Genomic DNA, 27,210 nt, shown 5'->3' with positions numbered 1-27,210 from the left:
CCAGGTCTGCTCCCAACACCCATGTCCACTCCTCCCTCCCCACCCATCATCCCCTTGGAACCTACCCCTTTGACCACAGGAGATGCTTCACCTCCTCCATCCCCATTATTTGGGGCCCCAAACAAAGTGAAGCAACACTTCCCTTGTGAATCTACAGGATCATTTGCTGCATCCAGTTCTCCAGTTGTGGACTCCTCTACATCAGAGAGACTGAACGCAGACTGGGAGTCACTTTGTTGAGCACCTCAGCTCTGTCCACCGCCATAACGTGGATGTACCAGTGGCTACCCATTTCTTTGCTGAAATGTCTGTCCATGGTCTCATGCACTGCCAAATTGAGGACACCCATAAGTTAGAGGAACAACACCTCATCTTCTGATTGGGCATCCTCCAACCGGATGGCATTAATATCGACTTCTTTGGCTTTCATTAAACCTCCCACTTCTACTTCCACTGCCTTCCTCCAGCTCCGTCTCTCTCCTTTTGCACAAACTTGATAAATTCTTACCTCATCCCTTTTCTTATCCAATTAACACCTTTTGTTGCTCTGGATTCCTCCCCTAGCCAGCGTTGTCTGAATTCTGAGACTTCCTGCTTGTGGCTCATTCTGCTTATTCCTTGAAGAAGGCCTCAGGCTCAAAACGTCAGCAATATATATTTGCTTTTTTTGGATGCTGAAAAGACCGGCTGAGATCCTCCAGAATTTCAGTGTTTTTACTACAACCAGCGTATGCAGCATATGCAGACTTTCATGTTTCAACCTATCGATTACAATAGGTTAGTGCAAATTCAAACAAAAGTGCAGAGTATCATGTTATAGAGAAAAATTTAATACAAGAGCAGCATTGGTTTACTAATGCCTTAAATCTGGTGGTATGTGTTTTCTAACTTGTGTATCTTTTCCCTGAAGCAAGGAGAGAAAAGAGTGTTACTGAGTGGGGCAGGTCGGTTAATATGTTGGATGCTTTCCAGTAGCAACAAAAGTGTAGATGGAGTTGGTGGGGGGAGGTTGGTTGGCGCAATGGCTTGAGTTCCATTCACAACACTGCAATTTCTTGTCATGTTGGGCAGACAGCAAGTGGAGTATGAATTAGCCACTTGGCTCTTGGAGCCATCATCAACTTGATCTACTTCCTTTCTACATTTTCCTGCATTCTCTCAATATCCATTGATTCTTTTAATATCCAGAGATCTATGAATATCTATGTTGAATTACTTCAATGACTAACCCTCCATAGCTCTCAGCTGTAGAAAGATTCACCTTCTCGGTGAAGTAATTTCTTCTTATTTCTGTCTTAAATGGCCACACCTTATTCTGAAACTGGTTCTAGATTCCTCAATAAATATGCTTGAATATGCTCGCATCATTCAGCTTGTACGGCCTGTAAGAATTCTGTACATTTCAATGAAATATCCTCTCATCTAAATTCTAGACAACTCAATCTCTTCACATACATTAAACCCACCATCCTTGAAATTAATGTAATGAATCTTATTCATCTCAAACCTGGTTCAACAAAGTTTGGATGAATAAAGGTTTATTATCAAATACACAAAGCACAGTACTGTATATAGATGCAATGAAACACTTACTTATTGCAGCACGCTATCACAAATTAAATATCATTAAGACACCACTAAAAGAAAAAAAAGATAATAAAATATAAAAGGAAAAGAAGAAATATTTGCAGTAGTTGGTAGGCAATGCAAAAATGTTTTCTGACAATAGTTCACACAGATCTTTGGTGGAGCTATTAGTAGTATTATGGTTCAGGTGATATGGTGGGGGAATGGGTAAACAACCTAAAAGCTGTTGGAAACTGTTTTTGAACCTAGAGGTGCTGATCTTTGGCTTCTGTGCCTTCTGCCTGAAGGTAACAGCGAGAAAAGATCATGGCTAGGGTGATGGGAGTCTTTTATGATGTTGGCTGCCTTCTTGTGGTAGCACCTTTCACAGATGTCTTCGATAGATGGGAGGTCAGTAACAATGATGGATTTGTGCGTCTGCCACTTTCTGCACCCTTTGCTATTTGTGGGCTTTTGAGCCTCCAAACCAGGCTGTGATTCAGTCAGTCAGTATACTTTCCACAGAACACCCACAGAGATTTAATGAAATATTTGTCGGCTAGCTGAATATGCTCAAGGTCCTCAGAAAGTAGATACATTGGTATGCTTTCTTGATGTTTTCCTTCGTGTGTTGGCACCAGGAGAGGTTCTCCAATATTTGGACACTCAGGACCTTGAAGGTCCTCTACCATTTCTTTGATGAAGACAGGTGTGGTCCCTCAGCTTCAATTTCAGTTAATAGACTGATATCAACCTGCTTAATTTTATAGGTAGTTAATGTATGTATAGTTTAGCAATGATAATCAAATCTAAATTAATCTAATTTCCTTCAGTTTCTATCTCTTGAACAAAGAATAAGAATGCATTGTTGCCTTTAGTGGCTAAACCACAATAATTTCTCTAGAACATTCAACTAGTGACTTCTTTCATCTTGTCCAAAGCCTATGGTGTTTCAAGCCTCTTCCTTGGTACATTTGCAAGTGCCTGTGGTTCACTTGTTGCTAGCAGTATGCAGTTTTCTGTGGTACTGCAGTCTACTGGGATATAGAGCATCTCTTTTCCAGCATGGGTAGGATTCATCCTTGTTTGCGTAGGGAACAATTTCTGTCGCTTCCTTAGGTGCACTTTATGGAAGAGCAAACTGGAATAATAATATCTAGTGTCCCAGCGACTGCCCCATGAGACAAGTGAACACCTCACAGTCTCCAGATCACTCTACCATTGAACTAGCACAATATGATCACCATTGTAAATGCCCCAACCCTAAAAGTTACAGATGAGGCAAAGAAAGTCTAGTTTTACAAAACCCACACAGAAATGCTGGAGTAACTCAGCAGCATCCATAGGAGATATAAGAGTAGAAATTAAGAGGGAAGAATGCAATGGGGAGGAAAGGTGAGATTTGATGTTGGCTGTCAAAGGAGATAGAAGGAAAAGGGGAGAAAGACAAGGGGTTTGAAAAAGCGGAAAGGGGAAGAAGGGGGGTGGGGGTTAACGGAAACCGGAGAAGCCGATGTTAATGTCATCTGGTTGGAGTCTGTCCAGATGGAAGATGAGGTGTTGTTTCTCTAATTTGCGGGTAGTCTCAGTCTGGCAGAACATGAAATCATGGACAGACATGTCAGAGAATTGAAATGGGTGGCCACTGGGAGATCCACGCTATTGTGGCAGAGCCAATACTTGACATGTTTGGCTTTGGAAGGTATATATGTGGCAAGGCTGAATCTTCCAATTTGAAGGTGGATCCTTCTGACCAGCAGAAATACACAAGGTAGTATGCATGTACTGGAGTGTAGTGTGTAAACATTTGTTGCAACATTTCTATGAAACTGTGTCCAGCACAATCTAAAACTTGGCTCAGTAGTTCATTCTGATATATTTCTGTTATTATGTCATTTTCTTGTACATATATTGAGCATGATATAATACACTGCAGTTCTCAGTTGAGGGTGTCCTAGGGAAAGAATGTGTAACATTTAATTGGTTGACCATCCAGTATTGTGTGCTTCCACATAAATTTGAAATGAAGTAATTCTCTCCAGCAGCAATGAGCCAATTGGAATTACACAACTATTTTGGAAATTGTCAGGTACACCCAGCCAAAGAGCAAATAGAGAGCAGTCTTCCCAGAGACAAATCACAGAACATTAGCAGAGTCTATGCCATAAAATCAAATATAGTGAACATTTTTTTTGTTAGAACTCTTCGAATTACAGAGCAGCTATCTTTAAAGGGCAGGATATATTCTCCTTTTATTTTTCTCTTTAAAAAATATTAAATAGAAATAAAAGTTCTGATAAACTCAGGTCGAGTAGTGTGTGGAGGAAGTTAATATGTCAGGGCCAGGATCCTTCAAGACCTGAAATGTTAATTTTTCTTTCTACAAATACTGTCAGCATGCTATGTTTTCCAGCATCTACTGTTTTTATTTCAGATTTCCAGCATCTCTAGTTCGATTTATCAGCCATAAATGTTAGCATGTTAAATTTATCTGCCCCAATTGGACACATTTAAATTGCCCTCTAGTCATTTTGTATCATTTGTGATTTATGAAATTCTTAATCATGCAATTTAGAAGATGATTTTAATTTTTTTAAAATTCCTATTCCAAATGTGAGCATTAGAGATTACTTTCAAATTAGTTGGTAAATTCTAAAATATTTGAGTTCCCACTAAAGCCATCGATTGGATTCTTGAGGCAGAAGTATTTGAGTTTCTTCTAAGTTACCCACACCCAAGATCAAAAACAAAATTACTTGCAAATGAAAATAAGATATTTAGACATATTAAATGAAACAATATGCAGACATCGTGCAAGAAGTTTTACATTTGTGATAAGCATTTACATTTTGGAAACATGCAAGTTTCTAATCAATTAAAATAAAATCATAAAATACTGGGGAAACTCAACAGGTTATATAACAGCATACATAGGAAATTTGATTGATAACTCTGGTACGCAGCCTCTCCAAAGTCTCCCACCTGGCTGATCTTGGAGTCAATTTCTTTGTCCAAAGGCCTATCACTCGAGATGACGCTCCCCAAGTATTCAAAGCAGTTTACATTTCAATCAACATCCACATCTCCACAAAGATGAAAGTCCACAGAACTGTGGTCATCCCTTCTCTTCTACATGGGTGTGAGACCTGTCACATCAAACAACTGGAGAAATTTCACATGCGTGCCCTCTGTTCCATCCTTGGCATCCACTGACAAGACTCTCTCCAACCTGGAGGTCTTGGATCGCGCAAAGTCCACCAGCATGGAGTCCCTGATCATCAGAGCCCAGATGCGGTGGGTGGGACATGTCATCAGAATGGGTGGCCACTGTTTGCCTCACCAGCTGCTCTATGGTGAACTGGACCAGAAGGAAATCTCAAGGTTGTCCATGCAAGAGCTATAAAGATGCTGTAAAGGAAATCATCCAGCCAAGAGAACTAAAAGCTGTTGACAGATCCCATTGATAAGCCCTGTGCTATGAAGCCTACACCAGTTTTGAAGACAGCCACTACCAAAAATTGATGGAAAACCAAGAATGGCGTCAAAAAGCAGCAGCAGTTATGACAAAAACGGACTTCCAGTGCCCCCATTGTGCCAGACTCTGCGCTTCCAGACTAGGATTACAAAGTCACCTTTGTGTCTACAGATGAACTGCACAATGTGTCTTTTATGAACCAAAGGCCCTCCAATAATAGGGTTAAAACAGAACACATTACTGTATGTTTAAGTTGAAGGGAAGGTGCAGGGGCAATGAACAGGGCAAAATACAAAATCCGGATTGTTGGTCAATGCTTTACTGAGAGGGTTCAACAGAAGAAATAGAAGAAAAGCTAATGAGATGAGAACAGTTAGTGTGAGAATACATAGGAATGTGAAAAGGTGCAAAATGTAGGGCTGCAGAACATGGTCATCTAGGCTGAGCTAATGGAGAAAAACTGAGCCAATACCAGTTAGATCATTACACCAAAAGTTGACGGTTCCAATAGTGAGAAACCAAGTTGCTGTTTTTTTTAAAGAATTGGACATGGATTCAGGAAAGGCTGCAGGAGTGAGGATTAATTCCTCAAGGTTATTAGGCATCATTACAACATAGAAGGCCACAGATAAGACAGAATCCAGTGGAATGAAAAATTAATATGAAAAGAGAAAGCTCCAGATTGCCCATCAGAATTGAAAGTTGTTGTTGCACATCTCGCAACTTACTTTTGGTTTTGGTTGTGAATCCCCAATACAATACACATCAGAAGTACTTCACTTTGGGTTCCTGGATGGTTAAAAAACAAAGTGGTAGGAGGACAGGTGTTGCATCTCCTGCAGTTGCACAGGAACATGCTGTGAAGACTATGACTGGTGTTAGGTCTGCTTTGTTCATGAATGAGTGAGACAAACACCAGGCTGAGTCGAAATCAGGGTTCTTTGTTCTTTATTACCGGATTGTAACACTTGCGACTAACAAGTTAGTCGGAGAATGCATTCTGCCGTTATCAGCAAAATGGTGATTTTTTATACCCTTGGATACATGCTTAGAACATCATCATATCATTACTTGTCCAATGACTAAAACTGTTGCTATCCTTTCCCTGCTAGCTTCCTGCCTCTCAATCCATCAATGTCTCTCTTATCTTGTAAGTACAAGGATGCATTCTGTTACTCCTTAGTACTGGGTGACTCCTTCTCCGGTCCCATCTCATGATGTTTTACCTAACAGGAGTACAAGGACACCTCCCCTTCTTGTTACTGCCCTGTACAGGGTAACTCCCTACACATTCCCATCTCATGATGTTTTACCTTACAATCCCTCCTTTGTCCTCTTTAGAGGACAATCTCGCCCTGACTATGCTACCACCGCGTTACATTAGTTCGCCTATTATTGCCAAGCTCTATACGGGTTCTGTTCACAGGGTAGTTCGGCTGGTGGGCGAGGGCTCCCCCAACCCTCCTTTGCGTACACCCCCCATCCGTCACCCCGATCCCATTGCCCGTTTACAAGTTTCATCCCATTTGCCCCCAAGCAAAAAACTAGCTAACCCCCCGTACATTAGTAAATACCCAAGTTAACATATGGTCTACAATCTGATTAATAATGTTTGTGTTACAATCAATGTTATAATATTTGGGTTACAAGCAAGGTTAAAATTATATGTGTAACAATCTAATTCACAATCCCTCCTTCCCATCACATTCCCCTTCAGACTCCAGATCGATCTCAGCAACTTTCTCCGTCTCCTGTAATGTGAGATAGTCTTGCTCCACAGCCTGCACAGCTTGATATTTCGGAGGCAGTTCATCACGGTCAGCAAAGGCTTTCTCTATGGTCCTCGTGACCAGCGTTCGAATGCATGGAATACAACAACAGCCACAAGTGATAAAAATTGATACAGAAATGAACAAACCCAGCAAAAGTTGTCCTAACAATGTGCTCCATCTCCCAAACACTCCCTGTAATCAGGATAAAACAGGATTGGAGACTCCAGACTGGGCTTTTAATTCTTTCGCCAATGCCCTAAGTTTCGTTAACCCCTTAGTGAGTGATCCATCTGGCCCTGTGTTATTAGAGATAGAAGTGCAGCATAGATCTCCAAACATAGCACACACTCCACCTTTCTCTGCCAGGACCATATCAATCGCTATCCTATTCTGAAGTGTCATAAGGGAAGTTTCTGACAGTTGTTGATGTATTGCCTCAACAACGTCCCTGGTCAAATTTGCAAGGCGCTGGACATTATAGTGAATAAGGTTGATCCTATTAACATTTTTATTTACAGTGATGGGAAAAATTGCACTAAAAACAGGAAAGCTTTCAAACCCAGCTGCAATCTCATCGGCTAATTTAAATTCGTCCGGAATATTCCGGGCTTGGCCAATGGCATCAATCCATACCCCATCAGGGTTCCTTCCTCCCGGCCCCAAGAGTCCAACACTCCTCCTTTTTCTCCACAGCCAACTCTCTGTGTGGCGCAATTCTAGGGAATCCTCGTCTCCCTCCTGCCTTTTGACAATCAGCACTGGCGCATTAAGGGTTACTAGAGCACACCGACCATCCCAGTTAGCGGGGAGCCAGTTGTACAGCACTCTTCCTCCACAAAACTCATCTGTGTAGTCATTCAATCTGCTACAAGTCTCCTTAGTTTCAGATTCATTTTTTTTGTTATGGGACCTCAAAATCATCCCCTGTATATGTTCATGATAACCAGTAACCTGTTTGGCTGCCCTGTCAGGCACCCATGTGGCGTTTTCCCTGCTAATAGTAGGTCGTCTACATACTGAATCAGTGTAACATCTTCCGGGAGCTTTAATTTCATTAGGATTTCGCTAAGGGCCTGATTGAACAGTCCTGGACTGTCCTTATAACCCTGAGGTAATCTAGTGTATGTGTACCGATGTGCTTGGTAAGTGAAAGTGAACCAGTCTTGGCATTCCTCAGCTAATTTCAAGCAGAAGAATGCGTTTGCCAGATCAATGACAGTATAGTATTCGTGCTCCGGACTCAGAGCCCTAAGTGCTACATATGGGTCTGGGACTGGTCTCCCGATAGTCTTGGTAGCCAAGTTAATCTCCCGGAGGTCGTGTACCATCCTCCAGTCTTTTCTACCCTGTTTGGGAACAGGCATGATGGGCGTGTTCCACATACTGTCAGGTGCCGCCCTTAAAACCCCTGACTCCATTAACCCTTCTATCGTTCCTTTAATACCCTCCTCCTGACTGGGCGACAAGCGGTATTGTTTTCTCCATATTGGTTTCTGCCCGGGGTTGGCCAATTCTAGAAATACCTCTCCTTTTATTACTCCCACATCATAGGGCCCCGTTGTCCATATATGTGGACTCAGATTAGAAAGATATTTGTCTGAGTCTCTGTGATCAATATTTTCTCCTTCTATGGCTCGGTCTCTTTCTACTTTCTCATTCACAACCTGGTCCCATGCTTCAATATTCAGTCTGACAAATTTTCCTCCCTCCGAGGTGGAATATCCCGGGATTTCTGTCTGCCTGTATTCACACCCTATCGCTTCCTTTACCATCGGACCCAGCTGTCGAGCGTGATGATCTTTGGCAATACCCAAGGTCACATGAGGCACACTTTCTACTCCTAAGCAGAACCACTCCATTTGTTCTTCTGTCATGACAACCATAGCAGCTATTCCCTCCTTACCTACAAAGATAAATGGACAATGTATCGTTTCTGTCTTCCCTTCTTTTAGAGAGTCCCACCTCTCCTCATATTCCTGGTCCGGGTGGATGGTGTAGTTTAATGTAACATGCATAGGATCTAGTGGATAATGGTAATCCCCATACCGAGGAATACTGGCCCTCCACTCAAAAAACTGTTTAATCAGCCCTGGGCCTGGTTCATCATACAGTAGCCGACTCCAGAAAATACTAACCTCCACAGAGTCTTCTGAAGCGTTAGATGGGGTCATTACTATAAACTGTCCTCCCCTTCTTATTGTATCCCCTGGGTATGTTAACCGAAGGCCCTTCTCAGAACATTGTATGGTTATTCCTAGTTTGGTAAGAATGTCCCTTGCTAATAAATTAATGGGGCAACTTGGCACAACCAGGACAGGCGTTTTAACCCTTTGTCGTCCAAATGTCATGTCGATGTTATCTGTATAGGGCTGTGTTTCCCTTATCCCGGAGAATCCTATTGTAGATAATGTTTTGCCCGAAAATGTGCTCCCTGGGGGTTTTTTAATCACTGTCGTAACTGCTGCCCCTGTGTCAACCATAAATTCAATTTTTTCTCCATTTACCGTCCCCCAAATTTTTGGTGGCTCCCAGGGAGGCGTGATTTTTGATTCTCCTGGGCACCTTCAATAATCAAATTCAGCACCTTCCTCAATATAGTCATTACACTGAGGTGCCTGGACTTGTTGATCACTCTGCCACCCCCCGATTCTCTGGGGCCCATCAATGTGTCCATCCCTACCCCTTGCTTGTCCTCTTAAGTTTCCTCCTCTTCCCCGATAGCCTCTAATAGAGGGTAATCTTTTTCCCCTTGCTCTCCCAGCCTCCGGACAGTTCCGCTGGTAGTGTCCAGGATTTTGGCAGTACCAGCATACTGCATGTTCCCCTCTATACATTGTACCTAGCTGTCTTTCCCAACCATTTCTTACTTGGGGTCCCGGATTTATCACTGGCCCCATGACCTGTGGGACTATCTGTTGGGCCGCTAATTTAACCCCTATATGTTCTATGGCTCTCACCAATTTATCGGTTGTCTTGTCCACCTCCTTCTGGGACGCACTTTCTGACTTAGCATGCTCTGATTGACGATGTCGTTTGATTGCATGTGTCAGGTGTCTTTTCCACAAATCCTCTGACATTGTCTCTAATCCCACAATGTCCCTTAATTTTGCTTGAACCGTAGCAGGTAGTCCGTTTATTATCCCATTACGAAAGTGAGCCCTTCCTAAGGGGCTGTGGTCGGGTCTTTCTCCAGTCCCTGTTTCCCATAAGTCCCATGCTCGAGTGAAATACTCGTGTGCAGTCTCTCCTTCCTTTAGTTGAAGGGTTACCAAGGCATCCAAACTATAGGGTGTAGGAAATGTTTCTCTAAGTGCTTCCCAAAATTTATTCCGAAGTGGGTTAAATTCTATTTCATCCCCCAATTTACTGCTTCTTACAATTTTCTCTATTTGCTTCAGGGCCCCTTCTGCCTTTAATTTTATCATGATAGTTCTGACATCTGTGAGTGCTAATTGTTCTTGGCAGGTTTCTCGCTCAAAACAAGAAATCCATGGACTAGCCCCATTACTCAACGGAGGTAGTTTTTTCATTAAACTCTCTAAGTCCATTCGTGACCAGGGTACATATTTTTGAGTTCCCCGTCCCGTGATCAGTAATGGGCATTGATATCTCAATTTTGGGGATTTCTGCTCCTTCTTTACTCTTGTAATGCATTTATTTATCCCACCTTGTTCTGACTCTTCTTCGTCACTGTCACTGTCCCTATCAGCTTCCAATGTCTCAGGGTCAAAGGTATATTGGTCACGTTCATCTCTAAGATAATCTTTTCGGCCATAGTTTAGTTGTTTCACATCTTTCTCTTTTGTCCTAACTATGTCCAGGTAGGCATGTCTATTTTTCTCCCTCCCGAGTCTTTTCCTTCTACTTTCCTCCCATGGTGGATCGTATCTCGTTTCCTCTTCTGTACTACACTTTTCGTCCTTTACTCCTATTACCATTCCTTCAGCTTTAATTTCTCCTGACAGTGTTGTAGTTATCTTTTCCACTTCCTTCAATACACCTACCATTAAATCTTTTTGATCCTCACTGATCTGCCCCAGCACATTAATATCTCTGTTTAAGTTTTTAATGTTATCCTGAACCTTTTTCATGTTCCATTTCTGTATCTCTAACTCCTTTTCTATTTTCATGGACTCCAGAGGGGTCTCTACATCTATTACTCCCCCTTCTATTTTTATTAAAGGGGCCTGTACCTCGTCTGATGTATCCCTATTCCCGTGGTTCTTGTCACACCCCAGTGTCTCAATATCTGAATATAAGGGACGTGACTCCAGTGTCCCATCTGGGGTGCCAGAGAGAGAGAGAGAGAGAGAGAGAGAGAGAGAGAGAGCATAGCGAGAGAAAGAGATAGAGAGGCAGATACACAGAGCACAAGAGATAGAGAGAGAAAATGCCTTGCACTGGCCCCACTGGGAGAAAAGTCTTCAGATTAACACTTTCGTTTCAAAGGTTTTAAAAGGTTCTCATCCTGTGATCACTGGTGTGGATCAGATTGGGTCTCCCACCACTGGGAACTATCACTCCTTCCTTCCCTCCCACCTCGAGTGAGCTACACGTCAGCCCACAATGTCTGCCCTGATCCCGCAATGGTGGGGGTGCGGGAAAGAGGGAGGGAGAGAGGATAAAACAGGATCCCATTTGATGCGGAGCTGGAATTGTGGGCACAAAATTAAAACCAAATTGTATTTCTCTGCCCTGCCCAACCTGGGGATTTCAGGGCAGCACCACCACAGATTGGGATTGGGAGGGGGAGTGGGTGAGAGAGGAGGGGGGGGAGAAGAGAGAGAGGGGGAGAGAAGAGAGAGGGGGGGAGAGAAGAGAGAGGGGGGAGGGTGAAAGGAGGGAGGGAGAGAGCAAACCCGGACACTTCGTGGCTGGAAACTGGAAACAGGCACTTTTCCTTTCCCTTCTGTGTTTTGTTTCTTCCAGCTTATCTAAGCCTCTACGTTTTAAAATTTTTGTTTCCCTCACCTGTCAGGAACATCTCAGTGCCCCCGGGTAACCAACCCCTCTTCCTCCAGCGGTCTACACATTTTCGGAGCATTTTTTGTTTTTCCAATGCCGCATTACTGGTATTTCGCTCCTCTAATTCCTGATTAATTTCCTTAATAACTTGGTCAAAAGTCTTAGCAGGCAACTGTACAGCCATAGCTGCGGGACCGCTTTCTAATGCCTGTTTTATTTTAGGTTCTTGTCCGTTTAGGGGATCTATGTCAACGAAAATTGCTTTTAAAAATGTCTCCTTGCAAGCTGGATGACTAATATCTTTTAAAAGAACAGTCTCTAAGTCTTGTCCTCCATTTGACTTCAGACTGTCCTGTATACTCTGATTGCTCGTTTTCCACTCTCTGTTTTCCCAAAGGGGTCTGAAAGTTAAATTACAACTAGAAAACCAAATATTTGGGCTATACTTTTGTCCTGTTTCCCTGTACCAATCTATGAATTTACGTAACTTTATCTCCTTGGTGATGTTGGGAATACCCTCATTTAACTTATCAAAAGTATTTCGAATAAACTGGGTGTCTCTTAGGAGTTTGTCAACTTTTTCATTAATATCTCCTACCTGATCCGGACACAGCTGTCGCAGCCTTCTGTCGTCGTTCTTGTTCACCAGGCAGGCGTCCCTGAGTACTTTTTTTGTTGTCTCAAGGTCTCTAGTGTCTGCTGTGGTATTCCACCACGGCGAATTGGGGAAATAAATTCTTAACTTCTCAAGTGTACAGACATTATCATACCTACCGGACATTTATAAGTCAGTCTCTCAGATACAATTGAGGCCAATAAGCCTGAACCTTTGTTTTCTTTCAAAGCCCAACCTTCACGTGGGAGATTTCTCCTCTTAATAACCAGTTTAGGGCAGAAAACTCAGGTCCTCAATTGTTTATAGACCACCTTCTCACTCTATTGGACTTTGCAACGACACAATAAAGACTTTTAAACTCTAGTAGTTTCTTGCGAAGCACTTAATAAATGTCATTCAAACACCTTAAGGACTTTTATCTTGTCTGTAATCACTTACGTGTTACAATCCTGGCATGCGACCTTCAATTGTGGTCGTCTAATTTGTCCGATCTCCAGTTCTTACTGACAATCATAAAGATTTTAAAAAAAAAAGAGAATTTTGTTAAAACAGGCTTCTCTGGACCTTTTTATCAGCCGGCTGAGATGATTGTCAGAAAAAACAGAAACCGTCGTCCAGTGTTCACTCACCCATCACGTCGGGGTCACCAAATTGTTAGGTCTGCTTTGTTCATGAATGAGTGAGACAAACACCAGGCTGAGTCGAAATCAGGGTTCTTTGTTCTTTATTACCGGATTGTAACACTTGCGACTAACAAGTTAGTCGGAGAATGCATTCTGCCGTTATCAGCAAAATGGTGATTTTTTATACCCTTGGATACATGCTTAGAACATCATCATATCATTACTTGTCCAATGACTAAAACTGTTGCTATCCTTTCCCTGCTAGCTTCCTGCCTCTCAATCCATCAATGTCTCTCTTATCTTGTAAGTACAAGGATGCATTCTGTTACTCCTTAGTACTGGGTGACTCCTTCTCCGGTCCCATCTCATGATGTTTTACCTAACAGGAGTACAAGGACACCTCCCCTTCTTGTTACTGCCCTGTACAGGGTAACTCCCTACACATTCCCATCTCATGATGTTTTACCTTACACTGGTGGGAATGGACCAGCAAACCAGATGGAATGGTCCCTTCAAAATGTTGAGTGAAATGTTAAAGGTAATAGAATTTTGTTAAAGTTGATGAAAATTATAAAACATGATTTGTTGAATGCAGAGACTAGTGTGGTAGAAGGTGAGGACCAGGTGATTTCTCTTTACTTTGTTCAGCAGGATTAAGAGCTGGGCTAAGGGAAACGAGATGCAGTCAAGGGCTGTCAACAATGGCAGAGGGGAAACCACAATTCAGGAAGGAAAATATCTCTGTCACCTTTGAAGTCTCATCATTAGAGCAAATGCAACAGAGACAAAGGATCAGAGAGAATGGAATGGAAAGACCAAATGGGAGGAGTATAGTTCAGATAGCTGTGGGGGTTTATATGCTTACAATGGATGTTTCTCACTAGTCCCAGGAGGCACATCCAGCAAAGGAGAATCAGAGAAACATTGTGCAAAAGTGGGAACAGGGTGAAAATGAGCAAAAGTAATGATTTAATTTTTTTTTTATTGCAGTGCAGCACCAACTCAATTGTTAATTGTTAAGGAAGGGGCTGAGCAGTGAGGAAACGAAGATTGTTTTATGTATCCCACAAACATTTAGCTGTGGTTTCAACTTGCACAAGTCTCATATATACACCTTTGATCTAGACCAATGGTTCTCAAACTTATTTTTTCCACTCACATTCCACTTTAAGTATTCCCTATGCCCTAGGTGCTCTGTGATTAGTAAGGGATTGCTTAAGGTGATATGTGAGTGGAAAGAAAAAAATTGAAAACCACTGTTTTAACTGTACTTAGTTGACTCATTATGTGCACAGTTTCATAACTCCAAAGGAAATGAGATAGTGACGATTTTTCTCAAGAAAAATATTTCAGTAACAATTGGGTCTAGAGCAGTGATTCTCAAACATCCCTTCCCTCCCACACATCACCTTAAGCAATCACAGAGCACCTATGGCATAGGGATTAGTTAAAGTGGAAAGAAAAACGTTAAAAACCACTGATCTAGCGAATGTGAATGGAGTTGAAGGAGAAGTTGTTCAATGCAGGTAAATTTGTACATTGGTAAATGTGAACAAATAGGACCAGTACAAGGAAACAGCAGAGCCCCCTTAGACCATTCTCACATGATGGTATTAAGTGATTGTTCATGGTAAAGATGAACTGACTAGTACAGGGAAATGGAACCTTAAAAAGGCTGACGGTATCAGAAATGTCAAGCATGAGGGTAAAGGAAAGACTGGATAGGGAAAAAAGGATTGAAGCAAAGTAGGAAGAAATGCATGTACTCAGTTTGTGGATCTTGGGTAGAAAGAAAAGAGGGGTGTGGGGGGCTATGGGGTAACAAGCTGTTTGTTTCATCTTTGGAGACTGTTATTTAAATATGATTGTAACATTGATTTCACTCACATTTCATATTAATATAATTTCCCTGAACCAGGTGAATTTTCAAATCTTGAATGATTTTGTTTGATGTCAATGCTCATTATTGGTTAACTGACTTGAATTGACAAAGCATTGAAAAATCAGATGTAAATGTTTACAGCTATTTTTAAAGTTACACAACTGGAGTCATGGGTATTAAACCAATGACAAAGATCTGGAAGAGGCTGGGAGCAGAGGAAAGAGACTGAAATAAGGTAATGAACTTAAACAACATTACTGTATTTGTTCTTCTGTTGTGTTTTTTTAAATTCCACAACAAACATAAAATCTATTTTTCATTATTATATTTTTCTTTAAATCTTCAAATGTTAGGAATGAGAAAATTTGAGCTAGATGAAATTGAATATCATTTTCAATATTTCAGTTTTGATGCCAAAATATCTCATTATGGATCACAAATTGGCAGAAATACTCTGATAACAGGAAATTCAGTCAACAAACAATTAAGGTATCTTATTAATCTTTTGGTCACATTTCATGCCTAGATGGGGAGAGAATACAACAAGTTAAATTATCAACTTATAACAGTTGTTAACACAAAGGCAAAATACGTTATCTACTATAAATCTAAATTTAAATATATTTGTGAATGGTTAACAATTTCAAGATTCAATATCATGAAACAGAAAGGCAGTTCCATTTGTGAAGAATGTTTTATTTGCATCGCATATTACTTTCAGTTACCAGCTTCAAACTTTAAAAACAAAATAGGGTAAATCCTTCATTAAAATTTTACATATAATTGTATATTAAAATACAGCAGTGCTGGATTAAATACTGCCAATATTTCCACAATGACAAAACTACTGTCAAACCTGTCATTGCATAGGTCCCTTCAAGTTATTAATCCCCAATTTGTTTTGTCAGCTTTCATCTCTCAAATATTTAATAGTAGAAAATAACAGCACTTTCAAGATCTTGAACTGAATCAAGAATAAAACAAGATACTCTGTAAAATAAAGGGCACAGAGTATGTAACACTGCACGAGCTGATAAGAAATATACCCAAACTACCGTAAGCTACAGGAAATAGTTTAGTCAATATTTTGCAATCTTAACAAAACACCGCAGAATTTGACAGTCAGGTATTCTGTACCAACAGTCATTTTTTTCCTTTCATAACCAAGCTGGAATTGGATTTCTTTCTTACATTATTCCTATCTAGTCTATCCTCTCAGTTCTAAAATATATCAGGTTTACTAGTGGACAAATCTAAAAGACAGACAACAGACATAGTAGAATTGGAAGCAAAAAGTAAGTATCTTAGCTGGTTTAAAGATTTGAATAGAAATTATCAACTATTAAGGATTATAAGCCTTACTATTACCAGGAAGGAAAGGAGTGGAGTTAGAATCCTAATTCGTTTGAGGTTTATTTTTGACATTGGCTTTAAACAGACATTTCCCTTTACTCCAATTCTTCACTACCTTAACTCCATCCCACAGCAATCCCACCTAACTAAAACAAGACTAGTAGCTGCCATGCAATTTCCTTTTCATAGGAATGAAAAGCAGTACAAAATTTTACTGTAATGGAATTCCAACAAGGCATCTGAATAAAACAGAAAATTTGATGAGTTCAGAGCAGCTCTGGGTCATGAACCCAGCTAGTTCAGAACCCAAAACTTAAAATGCTAGATTACCAAACAGCTCCACAAAATTTATTTTAATAAATATTGATCCACTTTCAGAACCATGACACTCAAAACAGAAAACACAATTTCTTTGGGTGAGAATGTGCTTACATTTGACACACACCATCTGATGTACGTCAAAGTATGCACAAATCAAATCTGAAATAAGCAACAGTTAGTGGCCACAAATGAAAAATGATGCTCACTTTTCATTGTGTTTTAGATTTTGAATAATTTTCCCACTCTCCACTCAGTTAAAAATAGCTGCTCTTGGCAATCCTTTGCAAACCAAAAAGGACCTATGTCAACTTATTCACAACTGCGCAGCAAATTTAATCTCTGCTGTTTGTGTAGCAAGTGCCCAAATGCACACTACAAAGTCAGAACAATTAGCAAAAGAAAGCTAAGGAATGGCATTTGTTCCAAGCTGAAGGTTTTCATAGGCTAAATTGTGGCATTCACATGTGCATCTATTCAATATTGGTGAATTGAGAAATTCCTTTATCGGAATTGTCAGTGGAACACTAAGAAATGAAGACATGTAAAAGAGGATGTCAGATCCCTCTGTGGAGTTAGTTCTCTCCCCCTTCTCCACCATCGGCATCATCTGCTGCATTATCTGATGTCCATAACTGCAGGAAAAGAGTTAACTGTTTTAGTTTACATTAATACTTTTACATAGTTGATAGATATAGACACAGACTCACAATACTGGTAATTAAACTACTCCTGTTCCAGGTCATTAGCTCTTTGAATACAAATTTGAGGAAAAAAAACCAAGTCTCCAAAGTGAATTCAACATAGTACAGTATCAAATTTTGTAATTAAAACTATTACCCTCCATTTTTTATGAACTTATTGGACATCTTCATTTCATGATACTCATGAAAGATTTAAGGGTACTACATCTTATCCCAATACTTCCATGAAGAATAATTTTGGTCATGTATATACTTATTACAAATTGCATTTATACAATGAATACAGTTAACAGAGTACTTCTAAAAATGCTTTAAGGGAAAGTTATCTAAAAGGACCTGTTAGGAAAAAGTTCAGAGACAATTCTTAAGTGCATTACCTCAATTTAATGCCACATCTAAGTTCTACCATATTTCCAAAATCTATCCAATGTCCCAAATTTATGCAATTAAATCATTTGATACCCCTTGTGATTTTCCACTTCTTAGAATTGTTTACAATTCTATCAGTGTTCTTAATACTATTAAATTATGTTGAAAAATAGAAGCTTATCAGATCAGCTTTAAAAGACATATACAAAACTCTTGGGACCAGACACTTTTTGGAATTCAAAATTTTTCAGAGAAGAGAATAATAGTAACGGTGGTACGTTAAGTAATTACCCTGACTTCAGATTTGCTCAAAACAAATACACACTCCAGCTAGAAGGGTCTCTGGATGGTGGGGGGTTGTGGCAGTGCTGGGTGGGGGAATGATAGAGTGGTAAATGTAGTGAGATAAAGGTAGGCCATAAAATTACTAGCATTCTTGTTATTTTTAAGTAAAACATACAGTAAAACTTCAAACATAAACTGGCTCACTGCCACTGTAAAAATTCAACTTATCTTTCTGCTTCTTTAAGTCATATAGCATGGTAGTTCCCACACCATAATCTTCAGAAAGACGCTGCATAGATACAGCACGATCAAGCTTCTGCAATAACTCTACTTTCTGCGCTATTGATAATGACAAATGTTTTCTTTACTGCTTCTCTCTGTTACCCATAGGAGACTCTGCAGCTCTTGTTGACATTTTCACAGTCTTCGAAGTCCATGAGCAGCAAAGGGACGGCACTGGTAGGGGCACTGAGATACAGCACTGTACAGGGGTGGGTTGCGTCAGGTCATGTTTGGCGTCAAACGTGAGCTTTGGTATGCAGACGACATCCATGGAAAAAATATTCAGGTTTCGGAAGTTTCAGTTTTCAGATAAAAGATTATGTGCCTGTACTTCATCCTTCATTGTTACTGTTTTATTGCAGAATTTCACTTACCGTCAGGTTATCCCTGAGTAATTGCATGATGAGTGTACTGTCTTTGTAGGAATCTTCATTCAATGAATCCAGCTCTGCAATGGCATCATCAAATGCCTGAAAACAGCAATAAAAACCAATAAAATAATGAAAAGGGTTAAGATCCAGCTCTTTAGCTAGACCTCAAAAACTCTCTCTCTGGTATTGTACAAAACAGGTAGATACAAGCCAATGTAATGTCTTGCTAGGAAAATGAAGCAGAATTCGTTTCTGGGCAGATCCCTTCAATTCAGACCCTGGAACCAACTGCACTTATGCCACTGCAATGGCTTTAATTTGGCAGCCAAATAAGCATTAGAAGGAATTAGTGCAGAATGTGCTGCAGTATTGAAAAGAAAAATATTTATGCCCACAAAATATTAAAAAAGGGGCTAATAGGTGTATGGATTGGCATTACTGCTAAAATTGGTGAGGAGTCCAAAACAGTATCTAATAAGGAATATCAAAGGAGTTACGATGTTATGAGTATATCCTATAATCCACTAAACAGTGGTAAGGAAAGGGACAAAAGTGCAAAATTATATTAAGGTTCTAAACAAAAGCTGGTGAAACAACATCTTAACGTTGACCGAGTCAAAATTGTGTGCAAGGAGTTGATGAGCTCCAGAAGAAAGAAAACAACTGGAAGAGGAATGAAATATTGTTCAAGTGAGGGTATACTTTGTAGCACAACGATCTTAACATCAGTTTAGATTTGGTTGGAGATAAAAAAGAGCATGAGACATTTAAGCAATCTTAAGAAAATAAAATTGTTCAGGCAGATTGCAAACAAAGAAAGATTGATGAACAAAAGATAAAAATAAAATCATTTAAAAACAATTATTCCGGTACAGAGAATAAATTCTCATAGATTGGAAATGCATCCAAAGCTAAAGCTCCTCAAATTAGATTAAAATGGCAAAACAGTAAACCCAATTGGAAAAGCATTATTTGTTTTATTTATATAGGACTAAATACACAAGGGAATGTATGACAATAGATTAATGGGATAAAGGGTCCCCAATGTCCTTCAAGAATGTAAGCGGCCAAAATATGAAAAATATGGATGGACCAAACAAAAGATCATGTGGAAGTGAGTGGTTTTTAATTTATTGATGAAGGAAGAGGATGCTACAAATGGGATAATTGTAGTGACAGAAGGGATTAAAATTTATGATGTGGGTATTTTTTCTACCTGGGTAAAAAAATTGCTACGTTTAAAAGAGATATACCCTTAATTACAATGGAAAGAAAGTGCAAATTGCAGAATCTCCACCAATCCTTTTCCTTCCTGGATATGGCAATGGTGGGAGTGGAGTGCAAATAGTTGACTATTTCAAAATTGTGGTGAGGAAACTTCAAAGAAAATTAACTAACTCACATTCTGGCTGATAAATGAAGGTTAAAAATAAAAACATGATCAATTTCTTTGATGAAATAACAGAGGATTAACAAGAAAAATGTATTTAACATAAACTGAAAAATAAGACTGGAAAAGAACAAAAAGGCATAGCACCTTCCCATCATCTTTTCTCATTGCCGTCAGCAGCTCATGTCATTTTTACAACCAGGTCAATAAATTTAGTTAAAATTTAATGAGATTTGATTTTAACTAACATTCTTTTAGGAAGTAGATTGTGAAATACCTTCCTAGCCCTTATGCAAATATTGTTACAATATAACCTTTACAAAAATAATCAAATCAATTTTTTCAGATGTAACCTAATCTTTTATAGTTCAATCTTGCCAAATCTGATGAGCTGAAAATTTTCAGGGTACTCTTTCACTCTTTAATCAGTCACCAGTAATATCCCAGCAATATATGTTTGGCAAATTTTCTTTTTTTTTTGAAATTTATTTATAGTATCTCCATACATTCATTTCAAATTGACTTAGTATAATATTACATAATAGATACTAAATAATTTTCAAATTTTCACCCCCCCCCCCACCTCCCCTAACCCCTTAGGAAACCACCTTGTGGTAGTTAATTCCCAAAAACCCAAATGGGTGTGGTATAAACCACAAGTGGCCTATGACTTTCGGGAGCAGAAGTACCACCCCCCCCCCCCCCCCCCGGCAGACAAAATACACGTATAAACCGAAAAGTCATCATTTCTTATATCCATCAAACCCCGGTCCATCAATTTAACCAATCTTATTCATAAACTCTTTTTTTTGAAAATCCAAACTTGATATTAAATTTTGCACCCTTTCCACCCTCCCAACACTGAGTTAAACATTGTTTACAATCAATAAAAGTTTTTTTTAAATTTTTTTCCTGAATTTCATCCACTGAATTAAAACACCTCTGAACACCCCAGTTCAACACCGAATCTTCCATTCTTCTCAGTCTCAAGTTGAATTTGTAGCTTACTTTCAAAAAAAGTTTTTTTCAAATCTTTTAAAATTTTCTTGAACATAATTCCTTCGGTCTTGATCTTCTAAAGCATCAATGTTATTCATAAGTTCTTTCTTCTGTGTTTCCCAATTTAATACCAAATTTTCCACTTTGTCAATCTTCTCAATGTTCAGTTGAAATTATTGTTTATTTTCAAGAAAAACTTATTCAAAATTTTTAACTCTTCTTGGACATTGCTCCTTCGACTTTAATTTTATAAATCATCAATCTTGTTCATAGTTTCTTTCTACTGAATTTCCAAATTTAATAATAAAGTTTCCATTTTTTCCAATTTTCTCAATATTAAACTGATCTTGTTGTTTAGTTTAAAAAAAACCTTTTCAAAACTATTAAAATCTGTTTGCAATGTATGCATACTCACAGATAATAAATTCACTCTTCCAATATTCCATCCAAAAAAAAAATCACTGATAAACCTTATTGCAGGTCAAGGAGTTCCATATATATGTTTATCTTCAGAAAATATTTGAAATATTTCAAATCAACATTCGTCGCCATCTTTCAAAAAGGAGTCCGAAATCAACTTTAATAAGTTCTGTTCTTGAGAAAATTCCAGCACCAACTCCGGCTCTGTCTGGGCAAATAGGTCAAATTTCTTCCAAAGTCAAAGAATGTAATTTTGTTCTGTATTTATAGATAATAAATTCATCCTTCCGATATTCCATCCAAAAAAAATCACTAATAAACTTTAATGTTATCTAGATTTTTAAAACTCACGGGCAACCAATGGCAATTACTGCAATTTATCTTCATAAAACATTTCAAATCAATATTCATCACCATCTTTCAGAGGGGTTTCCAAGACCAGCTTATCCGACAGTCCAATTAATGAGCTCCGTTCTTAAGAAAATTCCAGCCTTGACTCCGTGGTTCTGTCTGGGCAAGTAGGCCGAGTTTCTTCCAAAGTCGGAGAGTGTAGTTTTGTTCTGTATTTGAACTCTATTTTCCTTAATCTTTGTTGCCATTTTAAACATCTTTCAGAGGGGTGTCCAAGGCCAGCTTATCCGACAGTCCAATTAATGAGCTCCGTTCTTAAGAAAATTCCAGCCTTGACTCCGTGGTTCTGTCTGGGCAAGTAGGCCGAGTTTCTTCCAAAGTCGGAGAGTGTAGTTTTGTTCTGTATTTGAACTCTATTTTCCTTAATCTTTGTTGCCATTTTAAACTAAAAACAATTGATAAACAAAACAAAGACTTTTAACAGAAAATAAATATTCTTAAAACGGGTATTTATATAACTGCCTGGGGGGAGACCGGGAATGCACGTCCGCTCCCTACGCCATCTTGCCACGCCCCCGTTTGGCAAATTTTCTGATGTTCTTCTCATCTTAATGTACAATTTTCTAACCCAAAAGGAACAGCTCATATGAGAGGAAATTTTAAAATTATCTGACACATTTGTTAACTTCATTTCCTAATTTTAATCGAAAATATTAATTTTCATAGAATCACACAATGTTCTTCCCCTACCCCTCCTCACCCCACCTTTTTATTCAGGCCCGTTATGTTGGTTACCCTTCCTATAAATGCTGTGTGAACTTCCTTGTTCCTCCAGCACTTGTGTGTATTGCATTACAATCACATTATCTGCAGACTTTCCCGTTTAACTCTTTATTAAAAGTTATTTTTTGAACATCTCTCAATAATATTCCCTTATCCTATTAAATCAAAGTTAGCCTCACCCAAATTCCTCCTTTTCATTTGCGACATTGAATTCAATCATATTATGATCAACATAAGATAAATCACAGCATCTTCAAACTGTTTATTGAATCTAGCTCACTATTAGACATAATACTAGTTACTTCCTCCACATCAGAGGACCAAGCACCAATGTTGAGGGAGAGAGAAAGAATATCACAAGAAGCTACGTAGTGCATAAATAAATGAAGTTGGAAGGATACGGAGGAGAACAAAAAAAATTTAAAGACCAGTGTGATTGAAAATGTAAGACTTTACAATAGGTGTTGTTTTATCTGGGTCAAATTTCATGTAGTTTTATAAGATGGAGTATATGGAAGTTGAAAATGGTGGACCAGCGAGCATAAATGTCATAGTAGACCTGGAGGTGAAGAAAAAAACGTCACGAGGATTTCTAAAAGAGGACCAGTACATCGTAGATGGTTTTAGAAATGAAATAGAAGTCAATCACAAAATCTGTAGTCACCATTGTTGAAGTAAAAACACAAAATGCTGAAGAAACTCAAATGGTCAAACAGTGTCCCTTATGTAGCAACGGTAAAAATACATAACTGACTCAGCTGTTTGACCAGCTGAGTTTCTCCGGCATTTTATGCTTTTATTAGAAATGAAATAGCCAAATAGATGAAAACAGAGCAATTTATTTTTTTTTTAAATAAATTTAGACATACAGCACAAGCCTGTGGTGACCAATTACATTCAATTGACCTACAACCCCTGGTACTTTTTTTTGAACAGTGGGAGGAAACCGGAGCACCCAGGAAAACCTACAAAGACACAGGGAGAATGTATAAACTTCTTACAAACAGCACAGGATTCAAACCCTGGTCCTGATTGCTGTCGCTGTAACAGCATTATGCTAACCGCTACACTAACCATGCCACCCCAAGTTGAGAGAAAAACACCAGTCTTCTCCAAAGTTAATCCAGGTTAGATGTATCCTTTTAACCAAATTCAATTTAAAAAAAACACATTCAAGCTACATAAAAACAAAGAAGTTTTAAGAAAACATGTCCCTGGCTTTATTGTTTACCATCTTGGCGAGTGCACAGGCTTGCTCTGGAGAGTTGAGAATTTCATAGTAGAATACTGAGAAATTCAGGGCAAGTCCTAATCGGATGGGTTGTGTTGGCTGCATGTCTGTCTTACTAATGTCAAATGCTGCTTGGTATGATGCTTGAGAGTTCTCAACAGTTTCTGAAACAGGATAGAATAAAAGACTAAAATTAGCAACTTTGACCATCTGCGTCTTTAGCTGCAATAAAAGCAATTTTAATACTTCAGTCTTATTGCAGACGATAGGTCTCTTTCACAACCTATTTTTTAGTATCTGCCAAATCCACCTTTATTCATCATCCATTTCATCACAAGACAGTCACGAGACTACATTCTAAAACACAATTATCCATGTTGATGCATCCAAATCCAAATGCCTTAAACGGCTTATACATCATGTTATTCAATTTACCAACAAAATGAGTTGCAAACTTGAGAGAACAGCATGTTTTATATACTATATACAAAAATAATACAAATTGTACAAGTGGATAAAACTTACGTTTTTTGCTTTCTGCTATTGCTACTTCTGCAAGATATCGATAATAATCCCCCTTCATCTTAAGATAGAAGACTTTGCTCTCTGAATTGGTAGAATTTGGTATTAGATATTTATCCAGTAAACCCTGCCAAAAAAAGGTGTTTCTTGTATTAAATTGGTATATTTTTCTAACATTACACAAAAGACTGTTTAAATAACATCTTAGACCAGAAAATAGAATGCTAAATCTGTTTTGAAACACTGCAAAAATACAATGGTAACATTAAAATATATTGATGCAGAACATGGACGTATACAAATCATCCTTTATAAATGCAAAATGTTTCACTTGCTGTATAAATGGTGGGTTAGCCTTAGAATATCAGGGTTACAGGGAAACCAGACATCTGTTGAAAAGAAAAAAAATTAGCCATAATTTTCTATAAACTCAGTTCTGGAAAATCTTCTGAACAATCATAGAATTAAGTGGTTTATTATACAATTAAAAACAAAACAACGCTGCATCAAGACAAAAGAATTTTTAGTTAATTAAATCTGAACTGAAAATCAGTGTCATTGTTGGTGTTAAAATCAGTAATTGTTATAACAAAAGTTCCCAAATTAACCTCATTTGATGCACTAAAAAACTGATGCATTTGCAGTCAAGCTGACATGTGGCTCCAAACCACAATTGAAATGCTAATTGAAATGCACCAAGCCATTCAGGGGTAACAGTTACAAAAAGCTCTACATTTGATTCATCTGATCATGAACTTGATGCACACTCAAGTTGCTAACAGCAGCTTCATGAGCTTTCCCATTATTAGTAGTATAAAAGACCAGTCTATTTCACAGACATTTGGGTAGGTTCATGGATAGATAAAGCTTAGAACAGGGGTGGCCAAACTTGCTTAAGGTAAAAGCTACAAATAATAAACTTCAGATGTTTGAGAGTTGCTCGACTTGAAAAAAATTACATATACGTTTTTACTCTTACATGCACATTTTGATACAAAAATGTTCTATAAATATTAAAAAATACATGTATGTAATAATATTTATTCATATATGTAAATTTTAAAGTTCTAACGTATTGCTTTCAATAATCAAAATGTACACATCATATATGCTAATCAATGTGAAATTCAGTTACCGCAATTTGGAAAATGGTGACCATTTCCTGTTTTACACGTGTAATTATTCAGTTACCACGAGATCTTTCTAGAAATTTCTGGAAAACTTGATTACCTGTAGATCATGTAAATGGCTCTAAATAAAATAATGCGCAAATGACAGTCAGATTCAGTGTGTAACCCTATTAAATATGGATAAAAGAAAATGTGGAAAAGAATCTAACAGTGATATTAAAAGGATAAGAAAAGCAATTATTTTAGAAGAAAAAAGTGGTTATTAAATGACATGAAGACGATGCCAGCAATGTGAAAAATCAGACACGATCTGCGTTATAACGAGTCAATGGTTTGCACAAATATAAAGAACAAGGTAAAGTTGCATCAGTTTCTCTAAGCATGCAAATTACTCGAAACAGAAATCCATTAATGAGTGAAATGAAACGGCTACTTCATCTTTGGATTAAAGATTGAAACCAAAAGCAAATACCACTTTGTACAAAAAAACATACAAACCAAAGCTTTAAACATATTTTCAATGCTTAAGGAAAATAAATTTCATGGGATACGGAAACTTTTGCTGCAAGTTTAGGTTGGTTTGACCACTTTAAACATTGAACAGGTATTTACACAACTTAAGGATTAAAGGAGAAGCCTGCTGCTGTAAAATTTCTAGAAATTTTTCAAAAAGGATTTGAACTTCTTGAAGTCACCAAGGATTTTTTAAAATCTAACTATTGATTCTAACATGGAAAGAAGAATGGAAGTCTGCAGCAATTTAGAAAAAGCAATTGCTAGCTATAGGAAATTGTATAATGAGAAAAAAAAATCATATGTGCAGTCAACTTTGGACAAATATTTTTCTAAGAAATAGTTTAGTTATGATGTAATTATTGAAATAAATGAAAAATACAATTATTTTTATTAACCTTAACTATTTTGGCATTATACGCAGCTAAAAGTTATTTTTAAAATATATTTTTATGTCTTGATGGATGATCTAAAAAGATGGGCATTCATTGTAATTATTTCCAATGATTCTATTAATCGCTTAATGCGAATTCATCTCACGCAAGTAAAAATGGGGACAAATTAATCGCGTAAAGCGAGGGTTGCTTGTATTCATGTAATCGTCAAATTTTGTGGACCAAATTTTAGGGTAAAATTGAGGACAATTAGACATATATAACTTTTTACCGCGGCAAGTACTTTAGTCGTTCGAGGCGTCAGGAGGCCACGGCACTGTGAAATCCCATAGACATGGACCAGACAAGTGTTATACAGGGCTTTTATTAACAGACTCTCAGCCACCATTATACTGGCCAATGGGAAAGCATCTCCATCTGTTATACCAGTAGGGTGGAGCATCTCTACAGCCATAGCCAATAGCATCGCCAATGAGAAGCAGTCAGTATAAAGCCCCACCATTACATCATCACATTCACCCCCCCACAAAAATTGACCAATTAAAAAAATGATACTGATCAATGCAAAAGCTGGAAAAGCAAGCAGGTTAAAAATTTACAGCAGGATAACACAAACCCAGAATTAATTGGAACACAGACCAGAAAACGGGCGACAGAGATAACAGTTAGTAGCCTTGGTAATTATGACTACGACTAGAAATGGTCATAACACAGTTTCTGAGGTTTAGAAATATGAGCAGATCTGTGCAAAGGCACTGCTGGGAGTGGAGCTTTATCTCCTAATGAAGGACTTTCACACCAGCTGTGGAAGGGAGTGGGAGTGAGAGGCAACATTCTCACATGGAGAGTATTGTTCCTTGGGCAATGGATCAAGTAACTGATTTTCTCGTGGTGG

The 27,210-nt window shown here is 38.5% G+C and overlaps 1 protein-coding gene and 1 long non-coding RNA gene across 2 annotated transcripts in view; one reads left to right on the top strand and one right to left on the bottom strand.

Moving 5' to 3' along the window:
* The first annotated feature begins 572 nt into the window (after positions 1-572).
* Positions 573-18,550, top strand: LOC138741445 (uncharacterized). Its single transcript, XR_011343503.1, has 3 exons — positions 573-777; positions 15,041-15,134; positions 18,319-18,550. It is a non-coding gene; the product is annotated as an uncharacterized lncRNA (long non-coding RNA).
* The window catches only part of LOC138741444 (14-3-3 protein beta/alpha-1-like), a 58,323-nt gene continuing 46,687 nt past the window's right edge, over positions 15,575-27,210 (bottom strand). The window contains exons 2-5 of the mRNA XM_069895558.1: positions 24,281-24,404; positions 23,756-23,919; positions 18,585-18,680; positions 15,575-17,205 (exon numbers count right to left, since the gene is read on the bottom strand). Of these exons, the coding sequence (XP_069751659.1) occupies positions 17,146-17,205; positions 18,585-18,680; positions 23,756-23,919; positions 24,281-24,404 (444 nt within the window). The 3' untranslated portion in view covers positions 15,575-17,145. The remainder of the gene's footprint in view (positions 17,206-18,584; positions 18,681-23,755; positions 23,920-24,280; positions 24,405-27,210) is intronic.

This window comes from Narcine bancroftii, chromosome 8, assembly GCF_036971445.1.
Source record: "Narcine bancroftii isolate sNarBan1 chromosome 8, sNarBan1.hap1, whole genome shotgun sequence".
Lineage (NCBI taxonomy): Eukaryota > Metazoa > Chordata > Chondrichthyes > Torpediniformes > Narcinidae > Narcine > Narcine bancroftii.
The sequence above is the reverse complement of the archived record's forward strand: the minus strand, read 5'-3'. Positions and strand labels throughout refer to the sequence as shown.